This window comes from Alexandromys fortis, unplaced genomic scaffold (genome assembly GCF_014885135.2).
Source record: "Alexandromys fortis isolate MF-2015 unplaced genomic scaffold, M_Fortis_MF-2015_v1.1 scaffold_17, whole genome shotgun sequence".
NCBI lineage: Eukaryota > Metazoa > Chordata > Mammalia > Rodentia > Cricetidae > Alexandromys > Alexandromys fortis.
In genome coordinates this window covers 17,865,861-17,890,840 of record NW_026067896.1, presented here as the reverse complement: position 1 = coordinate 17,890,840, position 24,980 = coordinate 17,865,861, and the positions used below count along the sequence as shown (strand labels likewise).

General features: G+C 35.6%; 1 protein-coding gene across 6 annotated transcripts in view; it reads right to left on the bottom strand.

Moving 5' to 3' along the window:
• The window catches only part of Tcerg1 (transcription elongation regulator 1), a 51,932-nt gene that overhangs the window by 11,975 nt on the left and 14,977 nt on the right, over positions 1 to 24,980 (bottom strand). For 3 of the 6 annotated variants that reach the window (XR_007595297.1, XM_050161604.1, XM_050161609.1), the window contains 12 exons: positions 21,199 to 21,261; positions 20,017 to 20,217; positions 19,413 to 19,525; positions 18,379 to 18,467; positions 13,671 to 13,831; positions 12,361 to 12,417; positions 12,156 to 12,222; positions 11,080 to 11,130; positions 9,665 to 9,800; positions 8,804 to 8,893; positions 3,151 to 3,269; positions 568 to 718 (listed from right to left, as the gene is read on the bottom strand). Coding sequence is in view for 5 of the 6 variants with exons in the window: in XM_050161604.1 (XP_050017561.1) it covers positions 568 to 718; positions 3,151 to 3,269; positions 8,804 to 8,893; positions 9,665 to 9,800; positions 11,080 to 11,130; positions 12,156 to 12,222; positions 12,361 to 12,417; positions 13,671 to 13,831; positions 18,379 to 18,467; positions 19,413 to 19,525; positions 20,017 to 20,217; positions 21,199 to 21,261 (1,298 nt within the window). In the remaining variant the exon portion in view is untranslated. The remainder of the gene's footprint in view (positions 1 to 567; positions 719 to 3,150; positions 3,270 to 8,803; positions 8,894 to 9,664; positions 9,801 to 11,079; positions 11,131 to 12,155; positions 12,223 to 12,360; positions 12,418 to 13,670; positions 13,832 to 18,378; positions 18,468 to 19,412; positions 19,526 to 20,016; positions 20,218 to 21,198; positions 21,262 to 24,980) is intronic. The other 3 variants (XM_050161619.1, XM_050161627.1, XM_050161635.1) reach the window with 3 other exon arrangements.

The following is a 24,980-nucleotide window of genomic DNA, read 5'->3' as shown; positions in this document are numbered from 1 at the left end:
CCATTACAAAGCATACTGGAACACTCAGGAGAGTAGCTGTTTTGATGGCTCACACACCACTGGTGCCATCTCCCCACTGTTCTGCCTCCACAGTGGTGAGCTCTCTATTCCTGACATTGCTATCAAATGACATTTCAGACGCATTAATCTTTAATAGCTGACCTTTAATTCTGAAAAGCAATAATTCATATGTAAGATACATTTACTGAAAGATTAGAAACTTACTAAAATGATATTTTTATGCAATAAAAAGATTAAGAAGCCCTTTGAAATTCAAATGTTAGTATTTATAAAGACTTCTGAAATCTTAACACACTTTAGTTACCATGGAGCATGTAGTTCTAAAACCTAGTTCCAGGTTTAACAGATACCTTATTTAATAGCAATTCAAAATAGTTTACTAAGGTTTCTAAAATAAGGATTATGAAAAAAAATATGTGTATAATATATATTATACCAACAATTGTGCAAACACTGATCCAATTGCTTGTGCCTACAAACAAGGTTAGGAAATAGTATAATAATTAGTCCTCATCCAAACAGACCACTAGAAATAAACCATCTTACCTTCTCACCTCTGGTCTTCGAATCTTCTTTTTCTTTCTTCCTTGCAGCTGCCACAAATTCATTAAACAATGCTTCTCTATCTTTCATCTTTTCAATTGCTTTGAATCTTGAATCTTTAGCATGTTTGGCAGCAAATTCACTAAAAGTAGCTCTGTAAGAAAATGGTCAGTATGCTAGCTTTAGTTGACTACTTGTTTGTAAAACAAGCATAAAAGGAACACACCATTTTCCTAGCAAGAATTATGTGCCACAGATGTGTAGATCCCAAATCTCAACAGTGACACACAGTAAGGAAAGAAAGAGGCCCTAACTGAAAATGTGGTTGGTGGTTGTATGCCACCAGCCAAGATCAGGGAATGTAATAAATTACCTTTTAATAAAGGCACACACCAAGGTGAAGAATGTATCTAGAGGCTTAATAACTCATCTACTACCCAAAAGTTTTGTAGCCAAGGCTTGCTTCAAACACGATGGGATAGCTTATCTGACTGACTCTTCCTAAACTGAACAAAGTACATAGGGCAACTGATGTACAGCAGATGATAACAGGTAGGAGTAACGGTACCTGAAAGGAGAGAATTCATGAGGTATACCATACTGTTATATATCTTCATGTAACTGCCCAAGGTGCAGAGCTAGGTGCATATAACACAGTGGCCACAAGAATCTGTGCACTAAAAGAGCAGAGGAAGAAGTCCTAGAGACAAGATTCCCCAGAAGACTCATTGAGGGGTAATTCCCAATGGGGCCTGAGACACAACCTACCTGTTAAAAAGCATGGCACAACCATTTTCTCTGCTGTCATCACAGCTAAGAGTGAAAAAGCGTCAGGGCATGGTGGCACACACCTTTAATCCTACCACTAGGAAGGCAGAGGCAGATGGATCTCTGAGTTCGAGGCCAGCCTTATCTACATAGCAAGTTCTAGAACAGCCAGAGCTATTAACACAGAGAAATCTAGGTTTGGTTTCCAACACCTACCTCAGATGGCGTACAACCACCTATAATTCCACTTCCAGGGTATCCAACACCCTTTATGGTCTCTGCACTTCACTGCACTCATATAGACACACACACACATAATTAAAAATAAAAAACTACAGAGATAATAGACTTTGAAAGAATAGTATCAAGCAAGCCTATAAGGGAAATAGTTCCATTTGCAGAAGTCCACCCTAGTAAAACATAAAAGTCAAGCCAGTAATTACACTGTCTGCTTAGCAAATGGAAGATATGAGTAGAGTTTGTAAAATCCGTAATGCTAAATATTAAAAAATATGATACATACAAAGAATTATGTACATAGCTTCAGGGAAAACAAACCCTAGACAGACGTGCAGATACTGTTCTAAGAACAAATCAATGTTTTCAAGCTATTATAATTACACTAGAAAATTAAATAAAAATCAATTCAAACTGAAAATTATCTTAATAAGAAGTTTCAACACACAAGTTGGCTTCAACCTTACAAAGATCCACCTGCTTCTGCCTCCAGAGTGTTGAGATTAAATGCATGCACACCCAAACCAGAAAAAATGTTTACAAAAGTTAAAACCATTAAGAAAGATTAACTGAGTATGTTTAACATTATAATGGACACACTAAGAAGGTCATTTATGTGAAAGTGAGATCAGTAACAAAGGATGAGCCACAGAAATGACTGACGGTGGGGAGCCAGGAACATAGCACTACTTACTAATACATGAACAGGCAGACCCCCAAAAGAGCCAAGAGTACATGAGGACAAAAAATCACTAGCCAGAATTTCCCAAATTTAATTAAAAATACCAATTTTTAATTTTAAAAATCTTCACCAACCCCAGAATGTCAACTACAAAGATAATGGCTCTAGGCTAAGGACATAATGAGGTAAAGGGGAAGTTCCTACAAGCCAAACAGTCATGAGCTTCAGTCTGCCTACCTTTCTCAGTCCTAACAGAAAGGTGCAACTTGTCCTCTGTGCTATTTCTTTCTTTTAGATGCTGGCCTTTGACCGGAACTTTGGGCTTTCTTACTTTTCCTCTACAGTGTCTCCCCATCATGCACCACCTGTCTAACCAGTATCTGATTTCTGACCCTGCTCACATGGCTCGGATCCTCTCATTCTCCTCCTCCAGGCAGCTGCTGAGATTTATAGCTTGCCTGGCCTGGGATTTTTTTTTAATCTAAAAAAACTATACCCAAACTTCAAAAACAGGAAAAAGGTAACTTTCCCATGAATACAAAGCATTCTTTATAAAGCTTATACAATGAGATTTACTCCAACAATAAAACACTTTCATGTGGGAAGGAAAAATAAGGCTTATTTATCCCTTTAAAAATCATGTTAATACAAAACTAAAATACACTACCTTCTGTGTTAAAACAGCAAGCTAACACCACTACAGTCCAACTAAGCCACTCCTACCTACACTATTTTGAGCAACAGCAAACTCCTCTCGTCACCACCACCTAATATTCTTGTTTACTGTCCTTATCTACAAAATAGGTAGGTAGAACTTGATTACCTCACTCACTCTGCCACACATACACACTTGATTATGGGGGAAATACACACTCAGATGTGACTGGTAAAACACATACCTTGGATTAAACTTTGCTTCTTCCATCATTTTTTTGAAATCTTCCTTGGCTTGCATTATTTTGTTTTTCTTTTCTCTGCGTTCTTCCTCTGCTCTGGTCTTGACATACTGATCAAACACCTACCACACACACACACACACAAAAAAAAATTACCAATTTTATAATGTAGTCTTAATAGAAAATTATAAAACAAGGACTCCATCCAAACTGTACTAGGGCCTGTATACTAAGTATAGATAATTAACAGTATGTTATCTCCAGCAAATCTCACTTCAAAGTTTCACCAAAATAGTGCACAAGTATATGGCTCTCCATTTAGCAGTCTGGGACAAAATAGAAAAAGAGGAACAAAGAAAAGTTTCATAATTTTCTCCCAATGGTACAATATATAAGTATTTCAAACAGAGACCTCCAAGCTAAACCATAGTCCTCTTGAACTCATTCTAGCAAAATCAGAAGCACAGAGTCCATAATTTAATTCTACTTCAATACTTAAGTCTATTTTATACTATCTCCCCACTTAGTATTGTACAACCAAGATGAGTTAACTAAGATTTAAATGTCTGGGTGTGTATAACTATTTGTTTGAACAGGCATACTCATTGCTTTACATATTGTCTATGATGCTTCCACACTAAAATAACAAGTTCTCAGTTTCAAGTGGACCACAAAACCCCACTATTATCTGGCCCTTAAGAAGTTTGCTCCCTGTTCTAAAAGGTCAAATAAACCGAGTGTCTCCTATCTTGAGGCAACATGATTTCTGAAAGCAGCATACCAGAATAAGAACTGCATCTCAGAACTGAGGCACAGTTCTCTCTGAACTATGGGGGTTCAATTACTCAATTACTAATCTAAGTAATCCCTCACAGGCATGCCCAAAGACTTGTCTTCCTGGGTAAGTCCAGATTCTGTCAAACTGACAATATTAGCCATAACCAGAGCATCTTTGTAGAAGTGTCACCATGGGAACCCACCCACATGGCAAGCTGCTTTGTTGCTTCACTCTTCACCATGAGGAAAGAGTTCAAAGGAATCTGGTTTAGGACTCTGTCAAAATCAAAGTTCCAAAGGAAAGAAGGGGGGGGGGGGGCGACACACACAATTTAAACAACTTATGAAACTAACTATAAAAGAAACCTAAAAAAACTTAGAAATTGATGTGGAATTTGAACTGAACAAGTTGGCTGACAATAGTGAGGGAAAGCACATTTAAAAACAATCAAGAGAAAAGAACAGGATTTAAGGATGAGGGCTATAGATTTAGTTCAGCGTCAGAGCACATGCCCGACACATGGAAGACCAGGGGTTCAATATCCAATACCACAGAAAAAAAAAGAAGGGGGAAAAATGGTCCAAGAGAGAGGCTGGGGATGAACCAAGAACTCAGAAAAGTAAATCTGCTGCTTCAAAACAAAACAAATTTGGAGAAACTGTGACTGCAAAGTTCATGCACCATACAGAGAACCTAGTATTATTATTTTTATAAAATTGTACAGTGTCAAACTTTCTTCTAAACACTTATCTCTATACCCAAAATTTATTCAAGCTTTCAGCCCTCATCATAGAACCTCCTTTTTGCAGTCGATGGCTATTAATAAAGAATGAGTAGCTCTAGAGTCCTCAATCCTAAATGAGATACCTGTATCACACTCCTCCCATAGTGCAGGGAGCACTGTGGAAGAGGAATTGGAACTACGGCTAAAGCAGATGTTGAGGAGGAGCCAGAGGCTATGACTGCCTGAAAAAGACCTGGTTAAGACCAGCCCAGGGCAAAGTCCAGCACAAAAAAGGAAGGGCTACAGGGCTTACATAAAGATGAAGACTTCATCAATGAAGGACTGTTGAGTAGAATGGCCCATAGGTTACCTGTGATCCAGTCAGTGGCCTATACCCTTGCACACAGGAAAGCACTGGACTGGACTCAGTGGGCTATGAAAAGAGGACGTGAGCTGGGAAGCAGTCATGGCAACGGAGGGTCTGGGAAGAGCTGGGGTTGATATTATAATACATTGCATGCATGTATGAAACTCAAAAAGTAATAATAGTGACAACAAAAGTAATGAATGAAAGAGAATTTCCCAAAACTGAAAGACGGCAATTTCCATATTGCATAATGTAATCTACTCGGACAAATCTCACTGGAACACCATCAGATCACAAAGGGTTGAGAGAGAATGTACATACTTACTGGGCCTAAGGGAATCAAGAAAATAATAGCTTCAAAAAATCTCTGAACATTAAAAAGCAAAGCAAAATCCTTAAGAAACAATACTTAGCCCTACAGTGCCAAAAAAGACACAAACAAGGCTTCCTCAAATATGTAAAACTCAGTAAGTTATCAACACCCCCCCCCCACTTCATTGTAAGCTAAAAAGGGATGAAAGCAGCAAAAATAAGTACAACAAAAACTACCTCTGATTGGGCACAATGAAGGTAGATGGAGCACAATTTTGAAAGCAGCCCAGACTACATGGGAATATCCATCTTAAATGTATGCACCAAGGAGGAGCTCAGTAGCAGAGCATTACTCAGCTCATAGAACACCTTCATCTACAGTACTACCCTACCCCAATGAAAACCAGACAAAAACCTCATGATGGAGCCAACCCTACAAACGGATGAAAGAGGCCTTCCAAATGATCAGAGTTCATCACTGAAGATGACAGCCAAAGAGAAGGTGAATTCAGAGAGCTGTGGGGGAAAATGTCTCACTCCAGCATCAGAAGGCCCATAAATACACATGAGATAAACAGAAAATGTTTCCTAAAATGCCTCTCGCCAGGCCAGTCTACACACAGCACCATCAACAAAACTGTATGTGCTGAAACTCTAGATTACCTTACCCTGTCAGAGACAGACAACACTCCTTAAGTCACAGGAAAGCCTCTTTTCTCCTATCTTCCTAATCACCCAAGTATTACATAATATATTAAAAGTAACTTCTTTCCTTGAAGCAGGAACATAAATGAAAGCCTCTGCATCTCTGCTTTCTGAGTGTCAATATTACCACAATAGCCTCTACCAAGTTTTTCGATACTTAAAAGAATTGTATATCCCCTCCTTTAAGACAGTCCAGACCAATGAATGCTATGAATTACTGAGATGCACATCATAGAAAATAAGGGTTCTCTCCTATGCTCTCAAATAGCTCCTTATTCCTATCACGCTTTCCAATATACTTGGTTGAATGTGCCCTATTTTAAACCATCATTTTCTTTTAATTTCAACTCATGAATGCAACAGTTACAATGAGAGTGGATAGGTTTTAAAAGTAATTCCTAGCTAAGTTCCTTTTATAAACATAAGCAAAACTACATTAGAAAAGGACTATACCACCTAGGCAGCTCTGGGGATGCTGGTAACATTTCTTGATCTTGGTAACTTACACGCATACATGTTCCTCTTGTAAATATTCACTCATCATTTTTGCTTTTCTAAGTGTTCTTTTTCTTCATAAAATAGTTTATGGGGCTGAAGGATGGCAACACCAGTAAAGTTTAAGCATGAGTACTGAATTCAGATTCCCAGTACCCATAGGAAAATCAGAAACAATGGTGTACATCTGGACCTCAGGCTCTGGTGGGAGGGAGCAGATGAAGACAAAAGGATCCATAAAGGTTACTGGCCAGCCAGTCTAGCCAAATCAGTAAACTCCAGGTTCAACGAGAGACTAACAAAACTAAGGTGGACGATGAGGAAGGAAGACACCCATCCTTGACTTCTAATCTCCATGTACACATGCATGCACTCACATGCACATCACACCTGCATAAATATGTATGTTTACAAAACACAAGACTATCTAATCATCATATCAATATCGCCTAGATGCACAATCCTAAAGAATCCTGCTGGCAATGTGATTCTAACAGTCAATTTTCTGAAACTCTGAATTACATACATTAAAGCAATAACTCATCCAAATGGTAGTAATTATCTACACCAGAGCCTAAACTCCTCCACAGACTTCTGTGAAAACACTGTTTTATAATTTGTCACAACATATAATAAAAATATCTAACCCTTTAGGATACCTTTCATCCAAAACAAGATTAAAAACAAACCATAAGCTAAAACGTATGGTTAGAACTGAAGGATGCAATTTTAGATTAAGACATTAAACTGAAATTTTTGTGAAGTCAAACACAAACTTGGATAGGAAATTATGATGTGCAAATGTTTAGTAAGCACCTATTTACTTTATCCTTTATTTTTTATTCACATGCAAATAATAAAACCAAGTACTTAAGGTATATATTTATACTTGAGTGCCAAATACGAATTTCTCTTTCCCCTCAGAACTACCACTACAGCTTTATGAAGACAGTATCTCCACAGAGGCTCTATTTGAAATAGCATCTCCACTGCTCCAGAAGTTGAAGAACTTAAGTTCTAAATAGTACTTGGGTTTCACTCAGACAGAAATTTAAACACCTAGTAATGTAAAAAATGTGCTGTTAAGTCTTCTACGTTTTTTTTTTTTATAATAGTCACTGATCCAGACACCATATAGAACAAGAACTAAACTGCTGCCCTTACAGAGTTTACATCCTGCAGGAGAGGGAAACATACCATAAACGATGTGATTTTATTTTATTTCCACTTATCTATTTGTATGTATACATGTGTATCTATCTGTGGAGTATGTATATGGAGAGCAGAGAACAATCTGCAGGGACTGGTTCTCTTCTTCCATCATGTGAGTTTGCAGATCAAACTCAGGTCAGGTGAGTCACCCTGCCAACTCCAATCTACTAATTTCAGATCATTAGAGCTATCGGTGCTATTCAAAAACACAAAATCACAAAAGGTAAAGAGAATATTGATACAAACTGATTATGCAAAGGAAGTGTGTTGGTTATCTGTTGGTGTGGCTGTAATATGCACAGAGAAGAACTTTAGAGGAATATAGCAATGACCACATGTAAAACATTCCATGTCAAGAGTCTGTTTTACCTTAAATGAAATAGAATACATTAGACAATTTTAAGAATAGCAACTTAATCGAATTTCTCTTAAACCTTAAATGACTCTCGGCTACTATGCAGAAAAACTTGACGATGAAAGAAATAGAAGAAGAATAAAAAAGGAAGAAAGGGGACTATTAAAAAAATATGAGGCTACAAGATAAGAGTCCATCTTTGTGGCTTAGACATGTAGTATTCATGCACACAAACATTCTAAGGACTACACTTCCCAGTATTCACAAACACAGACAAACTGGCACACTGGTTAGGAAGGCAGTGAACAATGGTCATGTCTGCTGGGAATTACAGATGGGTGTTTTTCTTTCTTAAACTCTATTTTGTTATTCTCTACTCTAAATTTACATCATTTGCACAAATTGATAAATGCAGACATAACTTCATTAAGTATAAGGCACAATATATATGTTCAGATGAAAGTGGCAAAAATAACCTTGTTTCTGAACAGGGAAAGCTTCCACACTGACCTAAGCACTAAGATGTAAAAGTATGTTGGTGAAGTACTGTTAAAAAAAAAAAAAAAACCAGATGGAGGTTAAAGGGTGTGTGCTGTGACTCCAGCACATGAGAGCAGTGCAGAAGGACTGTGAGCTTGGGAGCTTGTTTAAACACTTAAAACATCAAATTTCTTTTAAGTAAGTTCTCACTATTTTATTTCCTTTTACCTGTTTTCTTTCTTTAGGATTGAGAAGCAAGTACCGAGGGTCAAATACTATCTTGTGCAACTCCTTCTCCCAAGTTGAAAAAGCAGATACCTTTAAAATAAAAAGAAAGCATTGCCTCATAATTAAGCAGAAAGGTCATAATTTTGCTTGAAATCTACAGGGCATCTGTTTATAAAGGAGACATTAAAACCATAGTGAAGTTTCCATCACTAATAAATGATAAGCAGTGGGAGGCTAGCAACAGCAAATTTCCACATTAATTGGCTCTGACCATTTCTTTGTTATAAAGAAATAACACACACTTCATTGCTCATTAAAATAACCACTACTGTGTGACATTTTAACCTTAGTACATCAGAAAAGGCCTTGAAGATTTGCATTTTGATTTCACACCCTTAACTGCAATCTTAAAAGCAATATTGTGATTTAAAATAGAATGGCTTACTTATTCAAACACATTTGCGAATACAACCAAAGTTTCTCATTTAGCTTTTAATATCATAAAGTATCGTTTTTTTTCGCCAAAAGCCACTCTGAAGATAGTGGAAGAATCATATATACCTTACCTATCTGAAGCAGTCCGCAATTCTGCAACGTTAATACTCATTCATGTTACCGAAATTATATGACCCCACAAATGTTAAATGCTATTTTTACTTAAGGACAGCAAAATGCCACTTAGTTTAACATGATATAAGCCAAGGAAAAGGCCACTTCAAAAGTGTACAGTAATTTTATAGCTTCCCTTATCCTTCCCACCCCAATTTTATGAGCACTAACCTTAGATTTGACCTTTTAGCAAGACATATTTATATTACTTATATAAAACAGAAATATCTCCCCCAAAGATTGTTTTCTGACCCCTCTCTCTAGCAGCATGTCCTTGAACTGCTTCATTCGAGCCTCCAGAGGGACAATGGCCCTTTCTCGGGCAGCTTTAATTTCAGCTTCCATGGCAGCTTCTTTCTCTGAATCAATGTCTTTATTATCATCTCTCCTATAAAAAAAATAAATCGTAAGGGGGTATTAATACAAATCTTACTAAGTTCTTAAAATCAGGGGAATTTTCAAGGCACTACTAAGTAGCATGTTTTTGACTAAACAAATCATCCTGAGGATCTCAAATAAAATATATGGCATAGCTTTCATTCTAATAATAAAATTACAATGCATTTCTAACGTTACAATGGCTATACTGCTCAAAAAAAAAAGTTAATGTACTTTCTCTCTTACTCCAGTTAATATAGAAGGTGAACTAAAAAACTTTTCAGGCATTGCTTGCAAAATTATGACAGAATTAAATAGAATATATTTTTAGTTCTTGATACATAGAAAAAATTAGCATTTCCCAAAATATTTTATTATAAATTCTCAAAATATTTAAAAATCTATTAAGATGATAAAAAGTCTTAATAATTTCAAATATTTATTTTAGAAATAAAATTAAAGTGTCTTCTAACTTGGCCAAGTGTATGATGTCTGAGATAACACCTTACCTACTCGACATTTTTATTACTCACTTTCTGGGTGTCAAGCTGAAGTTTAAGTTGAAGGGCAGGTCACAGAGAACAACAAGGGCACAGGAGTAGTTAGGTGGGAGGGATCAGTAGGAAATAAAATGGTTCAAAGACTTAGCTTACTTCTTGTTTATCCAAAAAATGCACTTCAGGGCTAAGGTAGGGCCTATACTTGTATGTATACAAGGAGACTGTAAACATGAAATCAGGTGACCTCTCAAAACATGTGCACTATGAAAAAGAACTATATTTGTATATCTAATCCAAAAACTAAAACCAATGTATTCAAATGTATTTGAACAGATCTTCCTTCTTAAATATGATCTGCTAAGAATATAAAATATTATTCATTTATATTTCCTACACGAGTTACTGCAAATTCAAAAGTATATTATAGGTAGCCTATGAGCTACAAAGACTAATTAATAGTGACAGGTAATTAGCAATTGGGGAATAAAGGAATGCCTCAAAAAGAAACAGAAAACACCACCTATGACCTACAGGAACTTAGCAAGACAGTCTGAGACCTAAGACATGCACAAAATAAACAGGAAAAGCAATTTGCCAAGCAATATACCTTCTTACTTTACTGAAGAACTATTTAAATAGCTAAAGGAGTTCAAAGACAGCAAACAAATATAATAGAATCAACCTTTACAGAATTATACTAAATGTCACAATACAAACTATCACTATCTAGCTCAATAAGATAAGTAAAAAGAAAACTAAGCCAGGAAAAACAGGCTTTTAGCTTTGTACCTAAATAGAGAAGCTCGGGCAATCCACATAAAGGACTTCTTTGACATTCTCCTGATAAAAGCAGTTAAAAACCTTACAGAGATGTCTATAAGAACAAACAATTAAAAACAATCTAAAAGTTTAACATCACAGAAATATCTAAAAATATGGCAAATAAACAGAATGAATACAATCATTTACAATAATTAAGAAAACAAATGTCTAATTCTACAATTTTCTAAAAAGAACATAAAATAACCACAACTAGTAAAATTACATTTGATTAAGCAATGAAAAGGTCAATCGTGAAAATAAGAGCTCAGTTGCAGATTACAGTAATTCTCTTTAATAAGACCTTAATGTAACACTGCTGCCCGTAAACCAACAGGTATTTAAAGGAACCACTCTTACAGGAGTTGTTCTATTCATCTTGCCACAACCGGGCTGCAGTCAATCTGTTCTTTTTCAATCAGAACTATTATCAACCAGTCCCTAGTAATGATCTCAAACTTTCTTAATTTGCTGCAAAATAATAATCCCATTTACATACACTTTATACTCCAACTTTACTCCCACCCATAAAAGTAACATCACATTTTGCCCAGTTCTAGAGGACTATTCACACCAATGCTACAACCCTCTTCCAATGTCTAATAGTATTTTCTGAGTCCACTCCCCACCAGGAAATAATGACCAGACTCTAGGAATAGGCAGATCATACTCTAAGCACATATAAAAAAAGATGTCCATTTTTAATATCACTCCTTGAATGGCATTTGTGTAGATTGATATAAGAGAGAAATTTTATTTTTTAATAACATCTAGACCTACTTAAGACTGTAGAAATTTAATCAATGAATTCTAAAATGTCAGCTAGCTTCATAATATCTATTTGTATAACCAAGTATTCTGAACTCTAACAGAAAGGAAATCATCTCTATATTACAAAACAAGATTAATATCAGGTCCAAGAAGGCAATTATGACTACTGTTTCCTAGTCACAAATACTACACATTTAACTTCCAATCATAAACTGATAATTTTATCAACTCTATACTCTAAATCTACCTGGATATGCAAACTATGTGTTACTTACTTCCGTTTTTTTGCTTTAATAGGCTCATCTTCATTCATTTCTTCCATTAATTCTTGTTCTTCTTTAACTGTAAGATAAAATTTAGAAGACTGCATAAACATTAGCAGATAACTACTGAATTCTCAGGCTTGATTCCTCTGCTAATGACTGTCAGAACACGGGTGTTCATGCATGAAAACGCTGCATTCACAGTTACTGCACTCACTTGCACTCATCGAGAACTGCCACTTTTGGATGGACAGCATTGTTGGAGCCGGGTGTCCTAGCAAAGACATTTCAAACACTGTTACAACAGTTATATATACATATTCACAAGCTTTTTTAAAAAACGCAGTCAGGGTACAATATCTACCTAACAATCACTGAGCCAAGTAAGTCAATTCTACAGTTTAATTTACTTTGAGATTTCCTACCTACCCCTTAACTTTAAAAGGTACAAGTTTTCCCAGTTTTAACAAATAAATAATACTCCTGATTCATAATTCATAGAAGTGTTCTTAGATGCACATCATGCAACAAATGTGACTCAAATATAAAGAAAATGTTCCCAAAAAACCCCAAAAGCAAATTGTGTATTTTTTGACACCATTCACTACTATGATTATAAATAACATCATCATGCCTATAAAGTAAATATTGCTGAAGGTGAAAAAAGAGATGGTACCAGAGTACCAGATAGGCAGTTACACTGATCTGCAAAGTACTTTATAGCACAAAATGACAGAAATTATATATGTATATATATATACATGTATATTCCATGTAAAGTTCTTGACCACTTTAAAGACCACATCAAGATTTATTACATTAGAAGTTTTAAATTATTTGCTTACCATGTTTCTACATTATTTATGAATGAGTTCCATAAAAACTGAATAAAATACTCTGAATAAACATAAGTGTAATAAACATATAACAAAAAGTTTTATACAAATCTTTGACCCAATGTTCTGAAATACTATCAGTATAGGAAGTAGATTTCAAAATCTCTTAAGAGATAGGATTTCGTTATTCATCAAGGAAGTTATTATTCAGTTCAAATGATTTGAAGACCAGACTGTCATGGCTCTGAGATCTACCTGCCTCTGCCTCCCACATGGTGGGTTAAAGGTACATGCCACTGCAGGATTAGCTACTTATATTTTCATAAAAGTTTACATTGTGTAGTCTACAAAATTTTAGCAAAATAAAAATATTCTGCATAGTCTGATTATTGCAAAATATATCACTAGTAACAAAAGGAGACGAAAGGCTATCTACGGAGTGTTTCAAGTGGCATTAATGAGCACTAAGCCAATAGCAACAATTCCAAAATCTCAAACTAACTGAAAACCTTCGCACAAAGTTAAGACTGTTCTACAAAACAAAACCTTATCCAAATTCTTCACATTTTTATTGTATCAAACCAGAATAAGTCTATTTTTAAACATTAAATATTTTAAATGGCATTTATACTTCCATCAAAAAATAAAAAGGGGTTAAATCCAGAGGATGAGTTCCTAATTTAAAACTTACTTAGCTTCTTCATGTCTTCCAATCCTTTCTTATGAGGGGGCTCTTGAATAATTTTGTCAACATCTGCCCTTCCAATCAAATCATCAGGTCGGTCCCACATAGAAAGACGAGTGGTGGGATTGTAAAAGAAGACCCGCTCATCGCCAGTCCAAACAACACACCTGAAGATTAAGATAAAATACCATTTTTCTGTATTACAAAAATGCACCCTGATGGCTATGTCTTTTAATGTTAACTCTCAGAAGACAAAAGGTCAGTAAGTAGTAAGAAAAGGAAAGATCCTAATTAATAATGGTTTTCATATGGCTTTGAGAACAAAAGAGGGCTAAGTAGCTACAAAAATGCAAACCAATGTGTGGTTAGAGTTTAAAATGCTTACAAACTGAATTCACCCAATTTGACAGCACTAAATTTTAAACTATTTAAAGTTCAAAGGCAACAAAAATGCTATAGTGTGCTAGATATCTCTATAATTTTGTTCTAATGACTGCAGAACCTGAAAAAGCTGTTGATGCATAACACACTGTTATTATTGATTTATTCATATAAGTATAAATATATACACATATATAATTTGAGTTTTTGGAAACTTTAGCTGTGCTGTCAATTTTGGAAAAAGTATCCCAGTTTACTGCATTGAGTCAGCATTGTACAGAAATTAACCATATTGGTCTCAAAATGTTGAACTTAATTATTCTTTCCATTTGTTCAGGGGTAACACACTGTATTAAATATAAAGGTCTTATCTACATGGGTTTGATTACAAAAACTAATAAAGTATTCTCTAAATAATAAAAAAACCTAACACCATAAAAACTCTACAGCTTAAAAAGCAAGTCACAGTACCCAATAAATTCTTAGTATTTCTTAATAAAGCAAAATTACATATCAAATGCAAACATGATCTAATTATATGTGATATAAAATATAAAGAACTACACTAGAACCCCACAAACCACTACAGTCCATTAATCCTATTTTTACAATTTGAAAATTCAAGTCATAACAACAACAAAAAACAAGCGTAAGAAAGGATTTATAAGTTTCATAATAAATATATAGAAGTACAGTGAGTCAAAATTTACAGAGGCAACTATAAGGAAGTAAGTAGACATTTATGCCCCTTTACAAGTTCTAGTCTGATGATAGTTTGTATAAGAGCAGACAGCTAAAAGTCCAAAGGAAACCAGATCTCTCTAGACAATCAAAAATTAACAGCTGTTAAGCTCAAAGTGACCTGGACATTGAAATGAGAAAAGGATCCTATGGTGAAATAATCAGATTCCACAGTAACAACTAAATTTCATGAGATAAAGAAAACTGTATCTGAAATTAATGGAAAAAAAAACAGCCGTTTTCAGAGAAGAAATAGAAACAATTTTAAAGATAAACAGGAAATTGATTAACTGAGAGATGGCTCAGCAATTAAAAGCACTGACTCCTCTTCCAGAGGCACCTAGTTCAATTAGCAGCACTACATGGCAGTTCACAGGTAACTCCTTTTTCAATGGCTCCAATGCCCTCCTCTGGTCTCCCTGGGTACTACACACATGATGCATGGGGAGACAGACACACATGAAGACAAAACACACACACATAATATTTCCAAAGGCTTATATAAAGGACAGACTTGGCTCATACAGGTAAACCTCAAACAAAATAACTTCAAAACACCTGGCCTAGACAGGACCAGCTGTTAAAGCACAAAAATCATGATAACTAGGGATGGGAGAAAGAAATGACAAAACTTCTCTGAGCGAACTTTAATCCTTACCAAGAGCCCCACAAACCAAAATATGAAGGAACATCATTAAGGTTCTGGGAAAAGAAATTACCAATGAGAACTTCACATCCTACAGAACCAAAAGGGGGAAGAATTTTAAAGAAAAGGGACTAATAGGTTCCAACCCAGAAGACCAGTCTGAAAAGGAACGTTTTCCATGCTGATAACTTAACAAAGCCTGTGTCTTTAGCAATGAAGGCAGGAATTGTCAATACAAAATATCATCTTCTTCTTAAGTTCTTTGAAATTCTATTTGCCTGATGGAATTTTAATGCACACAGCAGTTCTATGTAAGATAACTAAGACATAAGCCAGTGTGTATAGGTTTAAAGGGACCTGCCCTGCAAGGTTTATCCATACAACAGTACATCTGCTTTACAAAGAATGTGGAAGTTACATATGAGAACTATAATTCCTGAAGTAACGACTGAAGACAAAAGAGATGTCCTCAAAAAGACAGTAAGTTAAACAGAATGCTAAACAAATCAAATATAAATTAAGAGAGAACAGAGGAACAAAAGGTTAGAAAAGAAAACCAGTAAATAATTATATCTCAAATTCAATGCTATCAAAATTTACATTAACTGTTAATAGTTTCATTATACCAAATAAAAGCAAGAACTGACAGAGTAGATTTAAAATGACATTGTAAGCTGTTTGTATAAACCATAGCAAAATTGAAATATAAAAATATAACCAGCCGGGTGGTGGTGGCACATGCCTTTAATCCCAGCACAAAGACAGGCCAACCTCTGGGTTTGAACTGTAATATAAATATCTGTTTTCTGATGTTCTTAGGCAACTCCTGTGAAAAGGTCACTAGACCACCAAAAGGGGTCGCAACCCATGTGTTAAGAACCTCTAACTTAAGGGATGCAGACTACTGGTACGGAAGATGTGAATGGGAGTCTGAGCAGACTGGTGGTGGTGGGGAGGCCGTAGACCCAGAATGCTTAAACCCCTCACCTACTACCTTGTTTTCAGATCTGCCCTGCTCAGTCCCTCCCCACCCTCAACCTCAAGCTTTGACCCCCTTAAAAAAAAAGTCTTAAAAGGTCAATGGGGGAGGAGGGGGGAAACAACCCTACAGATATAAATCATAAGAAAAACAGTTAAGGGTTTGGAGGGAGACTAGATCCAAATGTCAAGACATATAAATTACAACTGTTTCAGAACAGAAAAAATAAAGAAGCAATAATTACACAAAATCTAAAGGAATGTTCAACTATTCCAAGAGCAGGTCCACATGTGAGCATGAAGCCCCAAACGTATGAGGTTGGTTACCAGTTTTATCATGATAAACCAAACTTAGGAGCATGTGTATTAAATACAGACTATTTTCATAACTCAGATTTTATATATAAACATTCTGCATAATTTTAAATGAGTTTAAGTTTATTAAATCAGTGAATAATATATGTAGAAAACCATACCTAGGGTCTTTAAAACATATTTTTACTACAAGCCTTAGTGATATTCCCTACACACAAAATTACAAAAGTTTAAACTGCCTCAGCAAATACATTAGAGACAGTGTCAACGACATTAGAGTGTCAATACTGACATTGTGACCCGTGTGAGAAAGGCAAATAGTATAATTATGCTGCCATCATTGAGAAACAGCCATTTTCACAGCAAGAAACAGGAACTCAGTGAGACAGATGATGCATTCAGAAAAATGGTGCTGTAAACTCAGTGGCACGAAATGGTATGAAGTCACACTGTACCTTTAAATATGAGTCTTCCACCTAAATCTACCACAGTATTTTTAAAGTCAGAATACAACAGCAGTACTATCCCAAGATTTAACACCGTGACCTATAAATGTCACTGCTCACAAAAATGAACTAGGTCTCCTTGGAAAAATAGCTAAATCCAAAACCAGAAATACAGAAAGACAAGCCTCAACATCTTGTCACAACAGAAAGAAACAGAAATATGAAAGAATCAAATCAGAAGTGATTTAAGACCCAGAGATGATCTATCAGTAAAGATAACACCTCCACCAGAAGAAATGAGGACATTCAAGTCAACTATTCTGGAACTGCTAAATCCTTAAGATAGCAATGCTAATGAGGGTCTCTCTCCACAGATATTTCCATTAATAAAGTAGAAAAAGAGCTAATACAAGGACATACCACTGTCATTCCTTAATAACATAGAATCTAGTCTAGGGATGTCATCGCCCTCAAGATCTGCTTGCTATTTTGTGGGAAATTCAAAAAGAAAAGAACCTATTTAACATTATCTCACAGATACGGTTTTTAAACACAGATGCTGGGTCACCACAGGGGAAAAAAAAATGGAGGGGGGGGCAGCAGAGAGGGAAAGGGACAAAAGTAGCAACAAAAATAAGTTGTGAAAGACTCTATGTAATAGTACAAAGCCTCAAGAAGAAACAAGTCACCACAGTACTGCAGTGGATATGGGTTAAATAAGTGAGAAGGAACAGAGGAAGAAACACTAATGTGGCAGAGGAAGAAAGGGAAAAAACCACACCCAAGAAGCAAAAAACAAGCCCAAGAAGAGTAAGGAGATTATTCCATAATTGGATTATAAGTTGTAATTTTACAGATTTCTGTAATAATCACATAGTGGGAATCTACATATGCATAATTATATGTACATAGAAACAAATTTAAAACATTAAATAATAAAAAGCAGGCTCAAAATTTCACAGTGGTTCAAATACACAACTATAAGCACTATCAGGACACGACCATAAAGGGAAGAAGATATTTGTTTGGTAATTATGGAAAATATTTGTGCCAACTGAATTTTAGGTCTGCATACCCCAACTATAACAAACAAGGATCAAAATATTGAACAGTTAAAAAAATATGACCTATACTTTTAAACCCTTTTTTCTTCCTACAGAAGTCATTTAAGAATCAAGTAAATAAAATTCCTCAGTTAAGTACATACCACGGAGTACCAGGAATAGGAGTAGTAGCTACTGGCTTTGCCTTCTGGGCAGCCTTTTCTTCTTCAGTCATCTCTTCTTCTTTGGGCTCCTAAGAGAAATAGTATTTTATTTAATAAATAGTACACGACAAATGAAAAATAAAGTATCATCACAAATACCTCAAATGGAAACTAACCCAAGACCTATTGTAAGAACTGTAAGATTCTGGGTAGGAATTTCTATGAAGTTCTACATCCTTGTCCTACATTAAGAGCTGAATCTCACTTCAGCAGAAACGAGCAGCAGCAACTAGCCCTATATCACAGACTAGCCATGTGCTTACAGCAGAAATAACTAGAGTAGAGAAAATTAGGAGACCTCTTCCTTTAACATGGTTTCTTACTTCTTCTAACTTTTGTAGTACTGAAACATAGCTATCATTGTCAGCTTAGAGAATAAAAGAAGCTCCACAAACCAGAACTCAAGATTACAAAGGGACCACTCCACACTAAGTGGACAGTGGGGAGGGCAGATGAAATACACTCAGCATTCTTCAAACAGCAAATTGTACTTCTAACTTTCACATGAACCAGTCTGCAGATCAAGAGGCTGGAGATTAGTTTCAACCTCTAGATCAAAACCTTACCGTTCAATGGACCTCAGTTAAGTATAAAAAGGAAAGGGCTGGAGATAGCTCAGCTGTTAGGAATGTGTACTGCTCTTCCCAAGGCCCTGAGTTCAGTTCCCAGATCAAGCAATTTACACTGCCTGTAACTACAGATCCAAGGATCTGAAACCTACTCTCTTCTGGCCTCCAAGGGTATCCACACATATATGCAATGAAACCACACCCACACTTTAAAACAAAAATTATTACACCTAAAATATTAATGAACCTTTCAAAGGGAAAAATATTAGAAACTTCAAAGAACCCCAAAAATTCAAAAGTCAAATTTGAAACTGTTTTAATATCCATCAAATACATGTTCAGTTCTGTGTAGATACTACAAACAACACAGGTTGGCCCCCAGTTTAGCATGCCTTGGCCCTTTACCTCCTTTATCTCCTTTATAGGTTCCTCCTTAGTATCTTCCTCCTCTGTCTCCATTGGCAGTGGTTCTTCAGATGCCTCCTTAATTGGCTCTTTAATCTTCTCATCTAATTTTTCTGTTAAATAACTAAGACAATGTCATTCAACAGTTTCCTGTAATTTTTAAAAGAACTTGCACAGAGTAAGCAGTTGAGATGCTCTATTTCTAAATGATAACCATACACATAAAATGTACTTCTTGGTACTATCTCTTAATATAATTAGAAAACTCTTTAACCTGCTGACTTCAAGAGAACATATTCTCAGGTCATGTCTATCGCCTGCAGCAACTACCCATAAAATACTGAACTAAGCTGTGGAGAAGCAAGGACTCATAACACGCAGCATTATAAACCTGCTACATACTAAATGCCAAAGACCTAAATTTTGTTAATCAGTGTTATCAGTTTCCATAAGGACAATATAATTATACAATGCTTCATAACTGAAAAATGTGTAATATGCATGAACATTTAAAAAATATTTTGTAGTTTACAAAATATGAATTCCAAATAGCATTCTACTTGTTACAGTTCATACTACATCCTAAGCCACAAAACAACTATACCTTTTTCCTTCAGTTCTTGGGGCTTTTCCCATGTTGATTCTAGTGTTCTATTATTGTAATAGTACGTCTTCCCATCTGCCGTTTTATATTCAGTCCACTCAGAAACTGCTGTTGCTCCAGCTAAGGTAGCAGGTGAAGCTGCAATAGCAACCTGGGGATGTATCATGGGTACTATAGGAGGGGCCATTCCTGGTAATACACCTAAAAGAGAATAATAAAAAGTTAGATCCAACTACTAAATAAAACCACGAGCTAAATCCTCCTAGTATTAATATTAATAAATACTTAGAACAAGAATAGTATATAAAAGGTGAACTAAATATTAGTCACCCTATCTCCTTGGTCTTTTGACTCTAATGTCTAAATTCAACTGGATGCGGAAACTGGATCCAAAAATCAAACCTTAAGAACAGTCAAAAGTTTAGGTGTCTTCTATGGACTAAATATACTTTTTTAAGTTCCTCAAATTCTAAAGAGATAACAATTCACTGAGTGTAATTCTCAACACAAATTCCCTACTTCTCAGAATAAAGAAAAATGACTTAATAACTGCAAATGATAAGCCATACAGACTATCAGATCATCCTTTCCCTTAAGAAGTCAGAGACAGAATCTATTTTTAAAAGACAAGCCACAGTTTTTGTTTTTTTATAATGCTAAATAAGCCGGTATTATTTAAAATACTGTTAAAATATGGATACAAGAATCCAAATGGAAAACAAAATCCTAGGATCTATGTTCTAGGAAGTCTTACTTTGGTCACTTTAAAATGCAAACATATGCTATATACAAATATCACACGCACATAGTCACTTGCATGCAAGCATAATCACATCATTTTACACATGGAAATGACATTTTATATTTAACTTAAAAACATACATCAAAAATAAAATTAAATGTTATGAATATGAGAATGAAGTTGTTTACACTTATTACATAAATTAAGATATAAAGTGATCTGACCTCATTTGCTTTTGTGAACCAAAGAAGCTAAAACTACAGGCAATTGGGAAATTAAGTGTTGGCCAAATATGATAACTGAATTTAAACTGCTCATTAAAAAGAAAAATATTTTTTAAGCTCCACTCACTAGGGCAAAAAATAAATAAAAGGATAAACAACAACATTCACTACCATGCCAACTTACAGACAAAACAAACTAAGATGTTTTAAAATTACCGGTCTTGGTGGTAGCGACTGTCTTTACATACGGGCAGCTGACTATTTGCATCATTGCTACACCTGTAAAATGGATAAGCAAGCATTGGTTGGAAAGCTGCCATTGTATGTCGGCTACCACTGGGATTCAGGGAACTATTTTACCACTACAATTTAGAATCTATTTCCAATGAGAAAGACCACGAATGGAATAAAATAGTAGTTGACATTTTGTGGGAAGTGGTCCAAAGCCAATGATTCTATTTCTAAGCTATAACACCAATTACCTACCAGCTCTCACATCTGAAGGAGTCTCAAAGTTTAAATTCAACGAAAGAAAACCCCTTTGTCACACATATGTAATAAATTCTCATGTGGGAACTTTTCCCACCAGACACCAAACCCAGCTGTGGTTGCTTACAGGCCAGTATAAGGCAGTGCACGCAGCACTGTGCTGACAAGGTACTTTTGCTATGCTGATGCTCATTTGAAACTACAGGCTGGGTCTGAAGAATAGAGCACAACTATGCAAAAATAGAAAGGAAGACAGGGCAGAGGGGCAAGGGAAATAAGAAAATAAGGCATAAAATGGATTTAAATATCCCACTGCAAATAATGGTGAAAACAAAAGCATAGATGGAGAGAGCAGCATTCAACTAGTGTCAAAATATCTGCTTGGTGCCCACAACATGGAATGGCACGAATATGGAACACTGTGGAGGCAGGCCAAGACTACGCTTCATCCCTTTAATGTCCTCAGTCACTGTCTGCTGGGAACAGCAGCCACCTCTATCACTCTGCTGGCTACAGTAGCCCATGTATTAAGAACAGATATTACATACAGTTTTGAGAAGAAGGAAGACTCATCATAAGGCATTACAATGATGGAAAAAGAACGAAAAGAAAAGCTGAAAAACCGAGGAAGTTCAAAACTGAATGTGAATTTCAAAATGTTTAAAAGTAAGTCTGAAGAATACAGGGGAAATAAGTTTTTTTGTACCTGGATAAAACCCTCAACTTAGTTTGGTACTACAAATCTAAAAAATTAAAATCCTTTACTAAAAATAAACTTTATTGCTTATTTTTATTTATTAAATCCTATGGAAGGTAGGGAAAAGAAGTCTCTCCTAATTCAGAAAGTAAACTGTATTTTCAAACAATTTAAACTGGACACACACGCACAAGCACACACACATTTTTGAAGTGTCTTTAATTTCTTTGCCATTTCACATAAAGAATATTAACACTAAACTTTCTACACACTTAAATCAAAATAAAATCCTTGAATTACCAAAGCATGCTGAGTGAAGAAAGCTCTATATGTAGCTTTATTTCCCTAATGTTGAAATAAAGCAAAGAAAAATTCACTTCACTAAGGAAACTACAGGCTGTAAATATTAATATGAATACTGTAATCTACAAGATCACCAAATCTATTAAGCCACCACTTCCCTTAGAATATACATACTTTATTCCCATCTCTATTCTTCTAAACTAGCCTCCAAAAAATTTTCCACTATGTAACTTAAAATGAATCAAATATTCATATTCAGACATAACTAACTACCAATGATAAAAATCAACAGGGCCAACTCTAGTCTTTCCACCTTACTATAAGCTAAACCAATAACTCTAAGGCTTTCCCTGACAATTACAAGCATATTATGAACACTCACAAAATAACCACATATCTGAAATACTAACCTTTTTTAAAGGGGGAGCTTTTGTCCAATTTTCCTACAAATTATGCTGTCCTCAAAATATGCTCTATTAGGAAATTAGAAAATTCCACTTAGCATTTTGGATAATTCTGACGTCAGTGACAGTAAATTTCTTAAAATTGCAGGTAAGATTTCAGTTTTAAAAACAGACACCCCCTAACCCTAATCTGTTACCACCCTCAAATCCTACCTCTTATTCTTGTATTTCATCTAATTCTTCCACTACTTTCCTTCACCATGTTTATCTCTTACTTAATTATCCTTATTACAACAAGATGATGCTATTTTAAAGAATTTCAAGCTGCAAAATAAATAATATACAAATAACTCCTGGGCGATGGTGGCACACACCTTTAATCCCAGCACTTGGGAGGCAGAGGTAGGCAGATCTCTGTTGAGTTTGAGGCCAGCCTGGTCTACAAGAGCTAGTTCCAGGACAGGCTCCAACGCTACAGAGAGACCCTGTCTTAAAACAACAACAACAACAAAATAACTCCTTCCAATTTAGCCAGGTTCTGGCACACACCTTTACTAGGTGGATCTCTGTGAATTCAAGGCCAGCCTATTCAACAAAGTAAGTTCCAGGACAGCCAGGGCTACAGAGAAACCTGTCTTGAAAAATCATTTTAAAAAAAGAAAACAAACAAAAAAAACCTTCCAATTTACCTTAATTCAAAGTTGACATTAAAACGGGGAAAAGAGAGGATCTAATTATATAGAATAAAAAATACAGGGAGGAGAAACTAAGTGTTTTGGTCATTTTCACTAAACTAATTTGTAGAACTTAAGAATAAAAAAGGGTAATGAGAAAAACAGAAATATTGAATCAAAAATACCGTAATACCAACAAATATCACTGTTACTTTCTATAAGACACCCTCCAAAGAATTTTGGTATCTTGGACAGCCCAACTGCTACCCAGTTGGGAGTTTTCTTGGGCTGGAAGTATAACTCAGGAATTATACTTGCCTAGCATGCACAAGTCCCTGAGTTCAGTTCCCAAAACTGCACTCGTGTGCATATACACACAAACACTCCACAACGCACACAGAGGAAAGAAGAATGAGAGAGACAGAGACAGGGGGAGGCCAAGTTTCCTTCCAGTTAACTTACAAAGTGTTATTAGTGGCTGCCATGTATTGTCATGTATTTCCAAACTTCAAAAGTATCTTGATTTTGTGGTCATCACTACCTACCCTAAATTTAGAAATTGAAGTATGAAAATGAAGAATCTGGCAAACTTCCACATTCCACACAAATCTTGCTAGTGTGTGTGTATACCCTCTACCTTTTCTCTGCTCCAAGTAGGAACACTAGAACAAAGAATCCTTTCAGAAGACAATGGTTTCTCAAAATAGTGTGAAAGCATCACCATGTTACCTCTCAGTCTGTCCCTGCAAATTAACAGCTCAGTACTTCCAAACTCAAACCTGGAACTAGCCCCAACACTGTCCCTAACCATAAAGGAGACCACCATTTCACGGTTTACCACTAGAAAAGGGAACACTAGGCTAGGATGGCCTACACGGCAAGACACTGTATCTCTCAATAATAATTTTTTTTTTAAAAACAATGAGCTTTTGACAAATATCAAACTACACCCCATTTGCTACTTCCCTACAAAAATAAGATGCTGCCTGGGAGCTGGCACACACCTTTAATCCCAACACTCAGCAAGCAGATTTTTATGAGATCGAGGCCCGCCTGAGCTACAGAGAGAGTTCCAAGACTGCCATGTCTACACAGAGAAACCCTGTCTCCAAAAATAATAAATAAATAAATAATAACAATAATAGTAGTAAGCAGCAGTAGAACAAAGTACTCAGCTTCTCTTAAATTTAACTCAAGAGAAAAAAGCAATCCTTAGTACTGAACAACTTCTGTTTTTCTTACTTTAAATAACTAGAGTTTTGTCACCTTCACATATAGAATATTTTTTAGTATATCAACAATGTTTAAAAGATTTTTATTAGAATAAAAAAATCAATTCTTAAATTTTTGGTTCTTGCAAATGTTTACTATTTAAATGGAGTTGCAGCACATCTCTATTTTTAAACAGAACCTGATAGAATAAAATGGCAG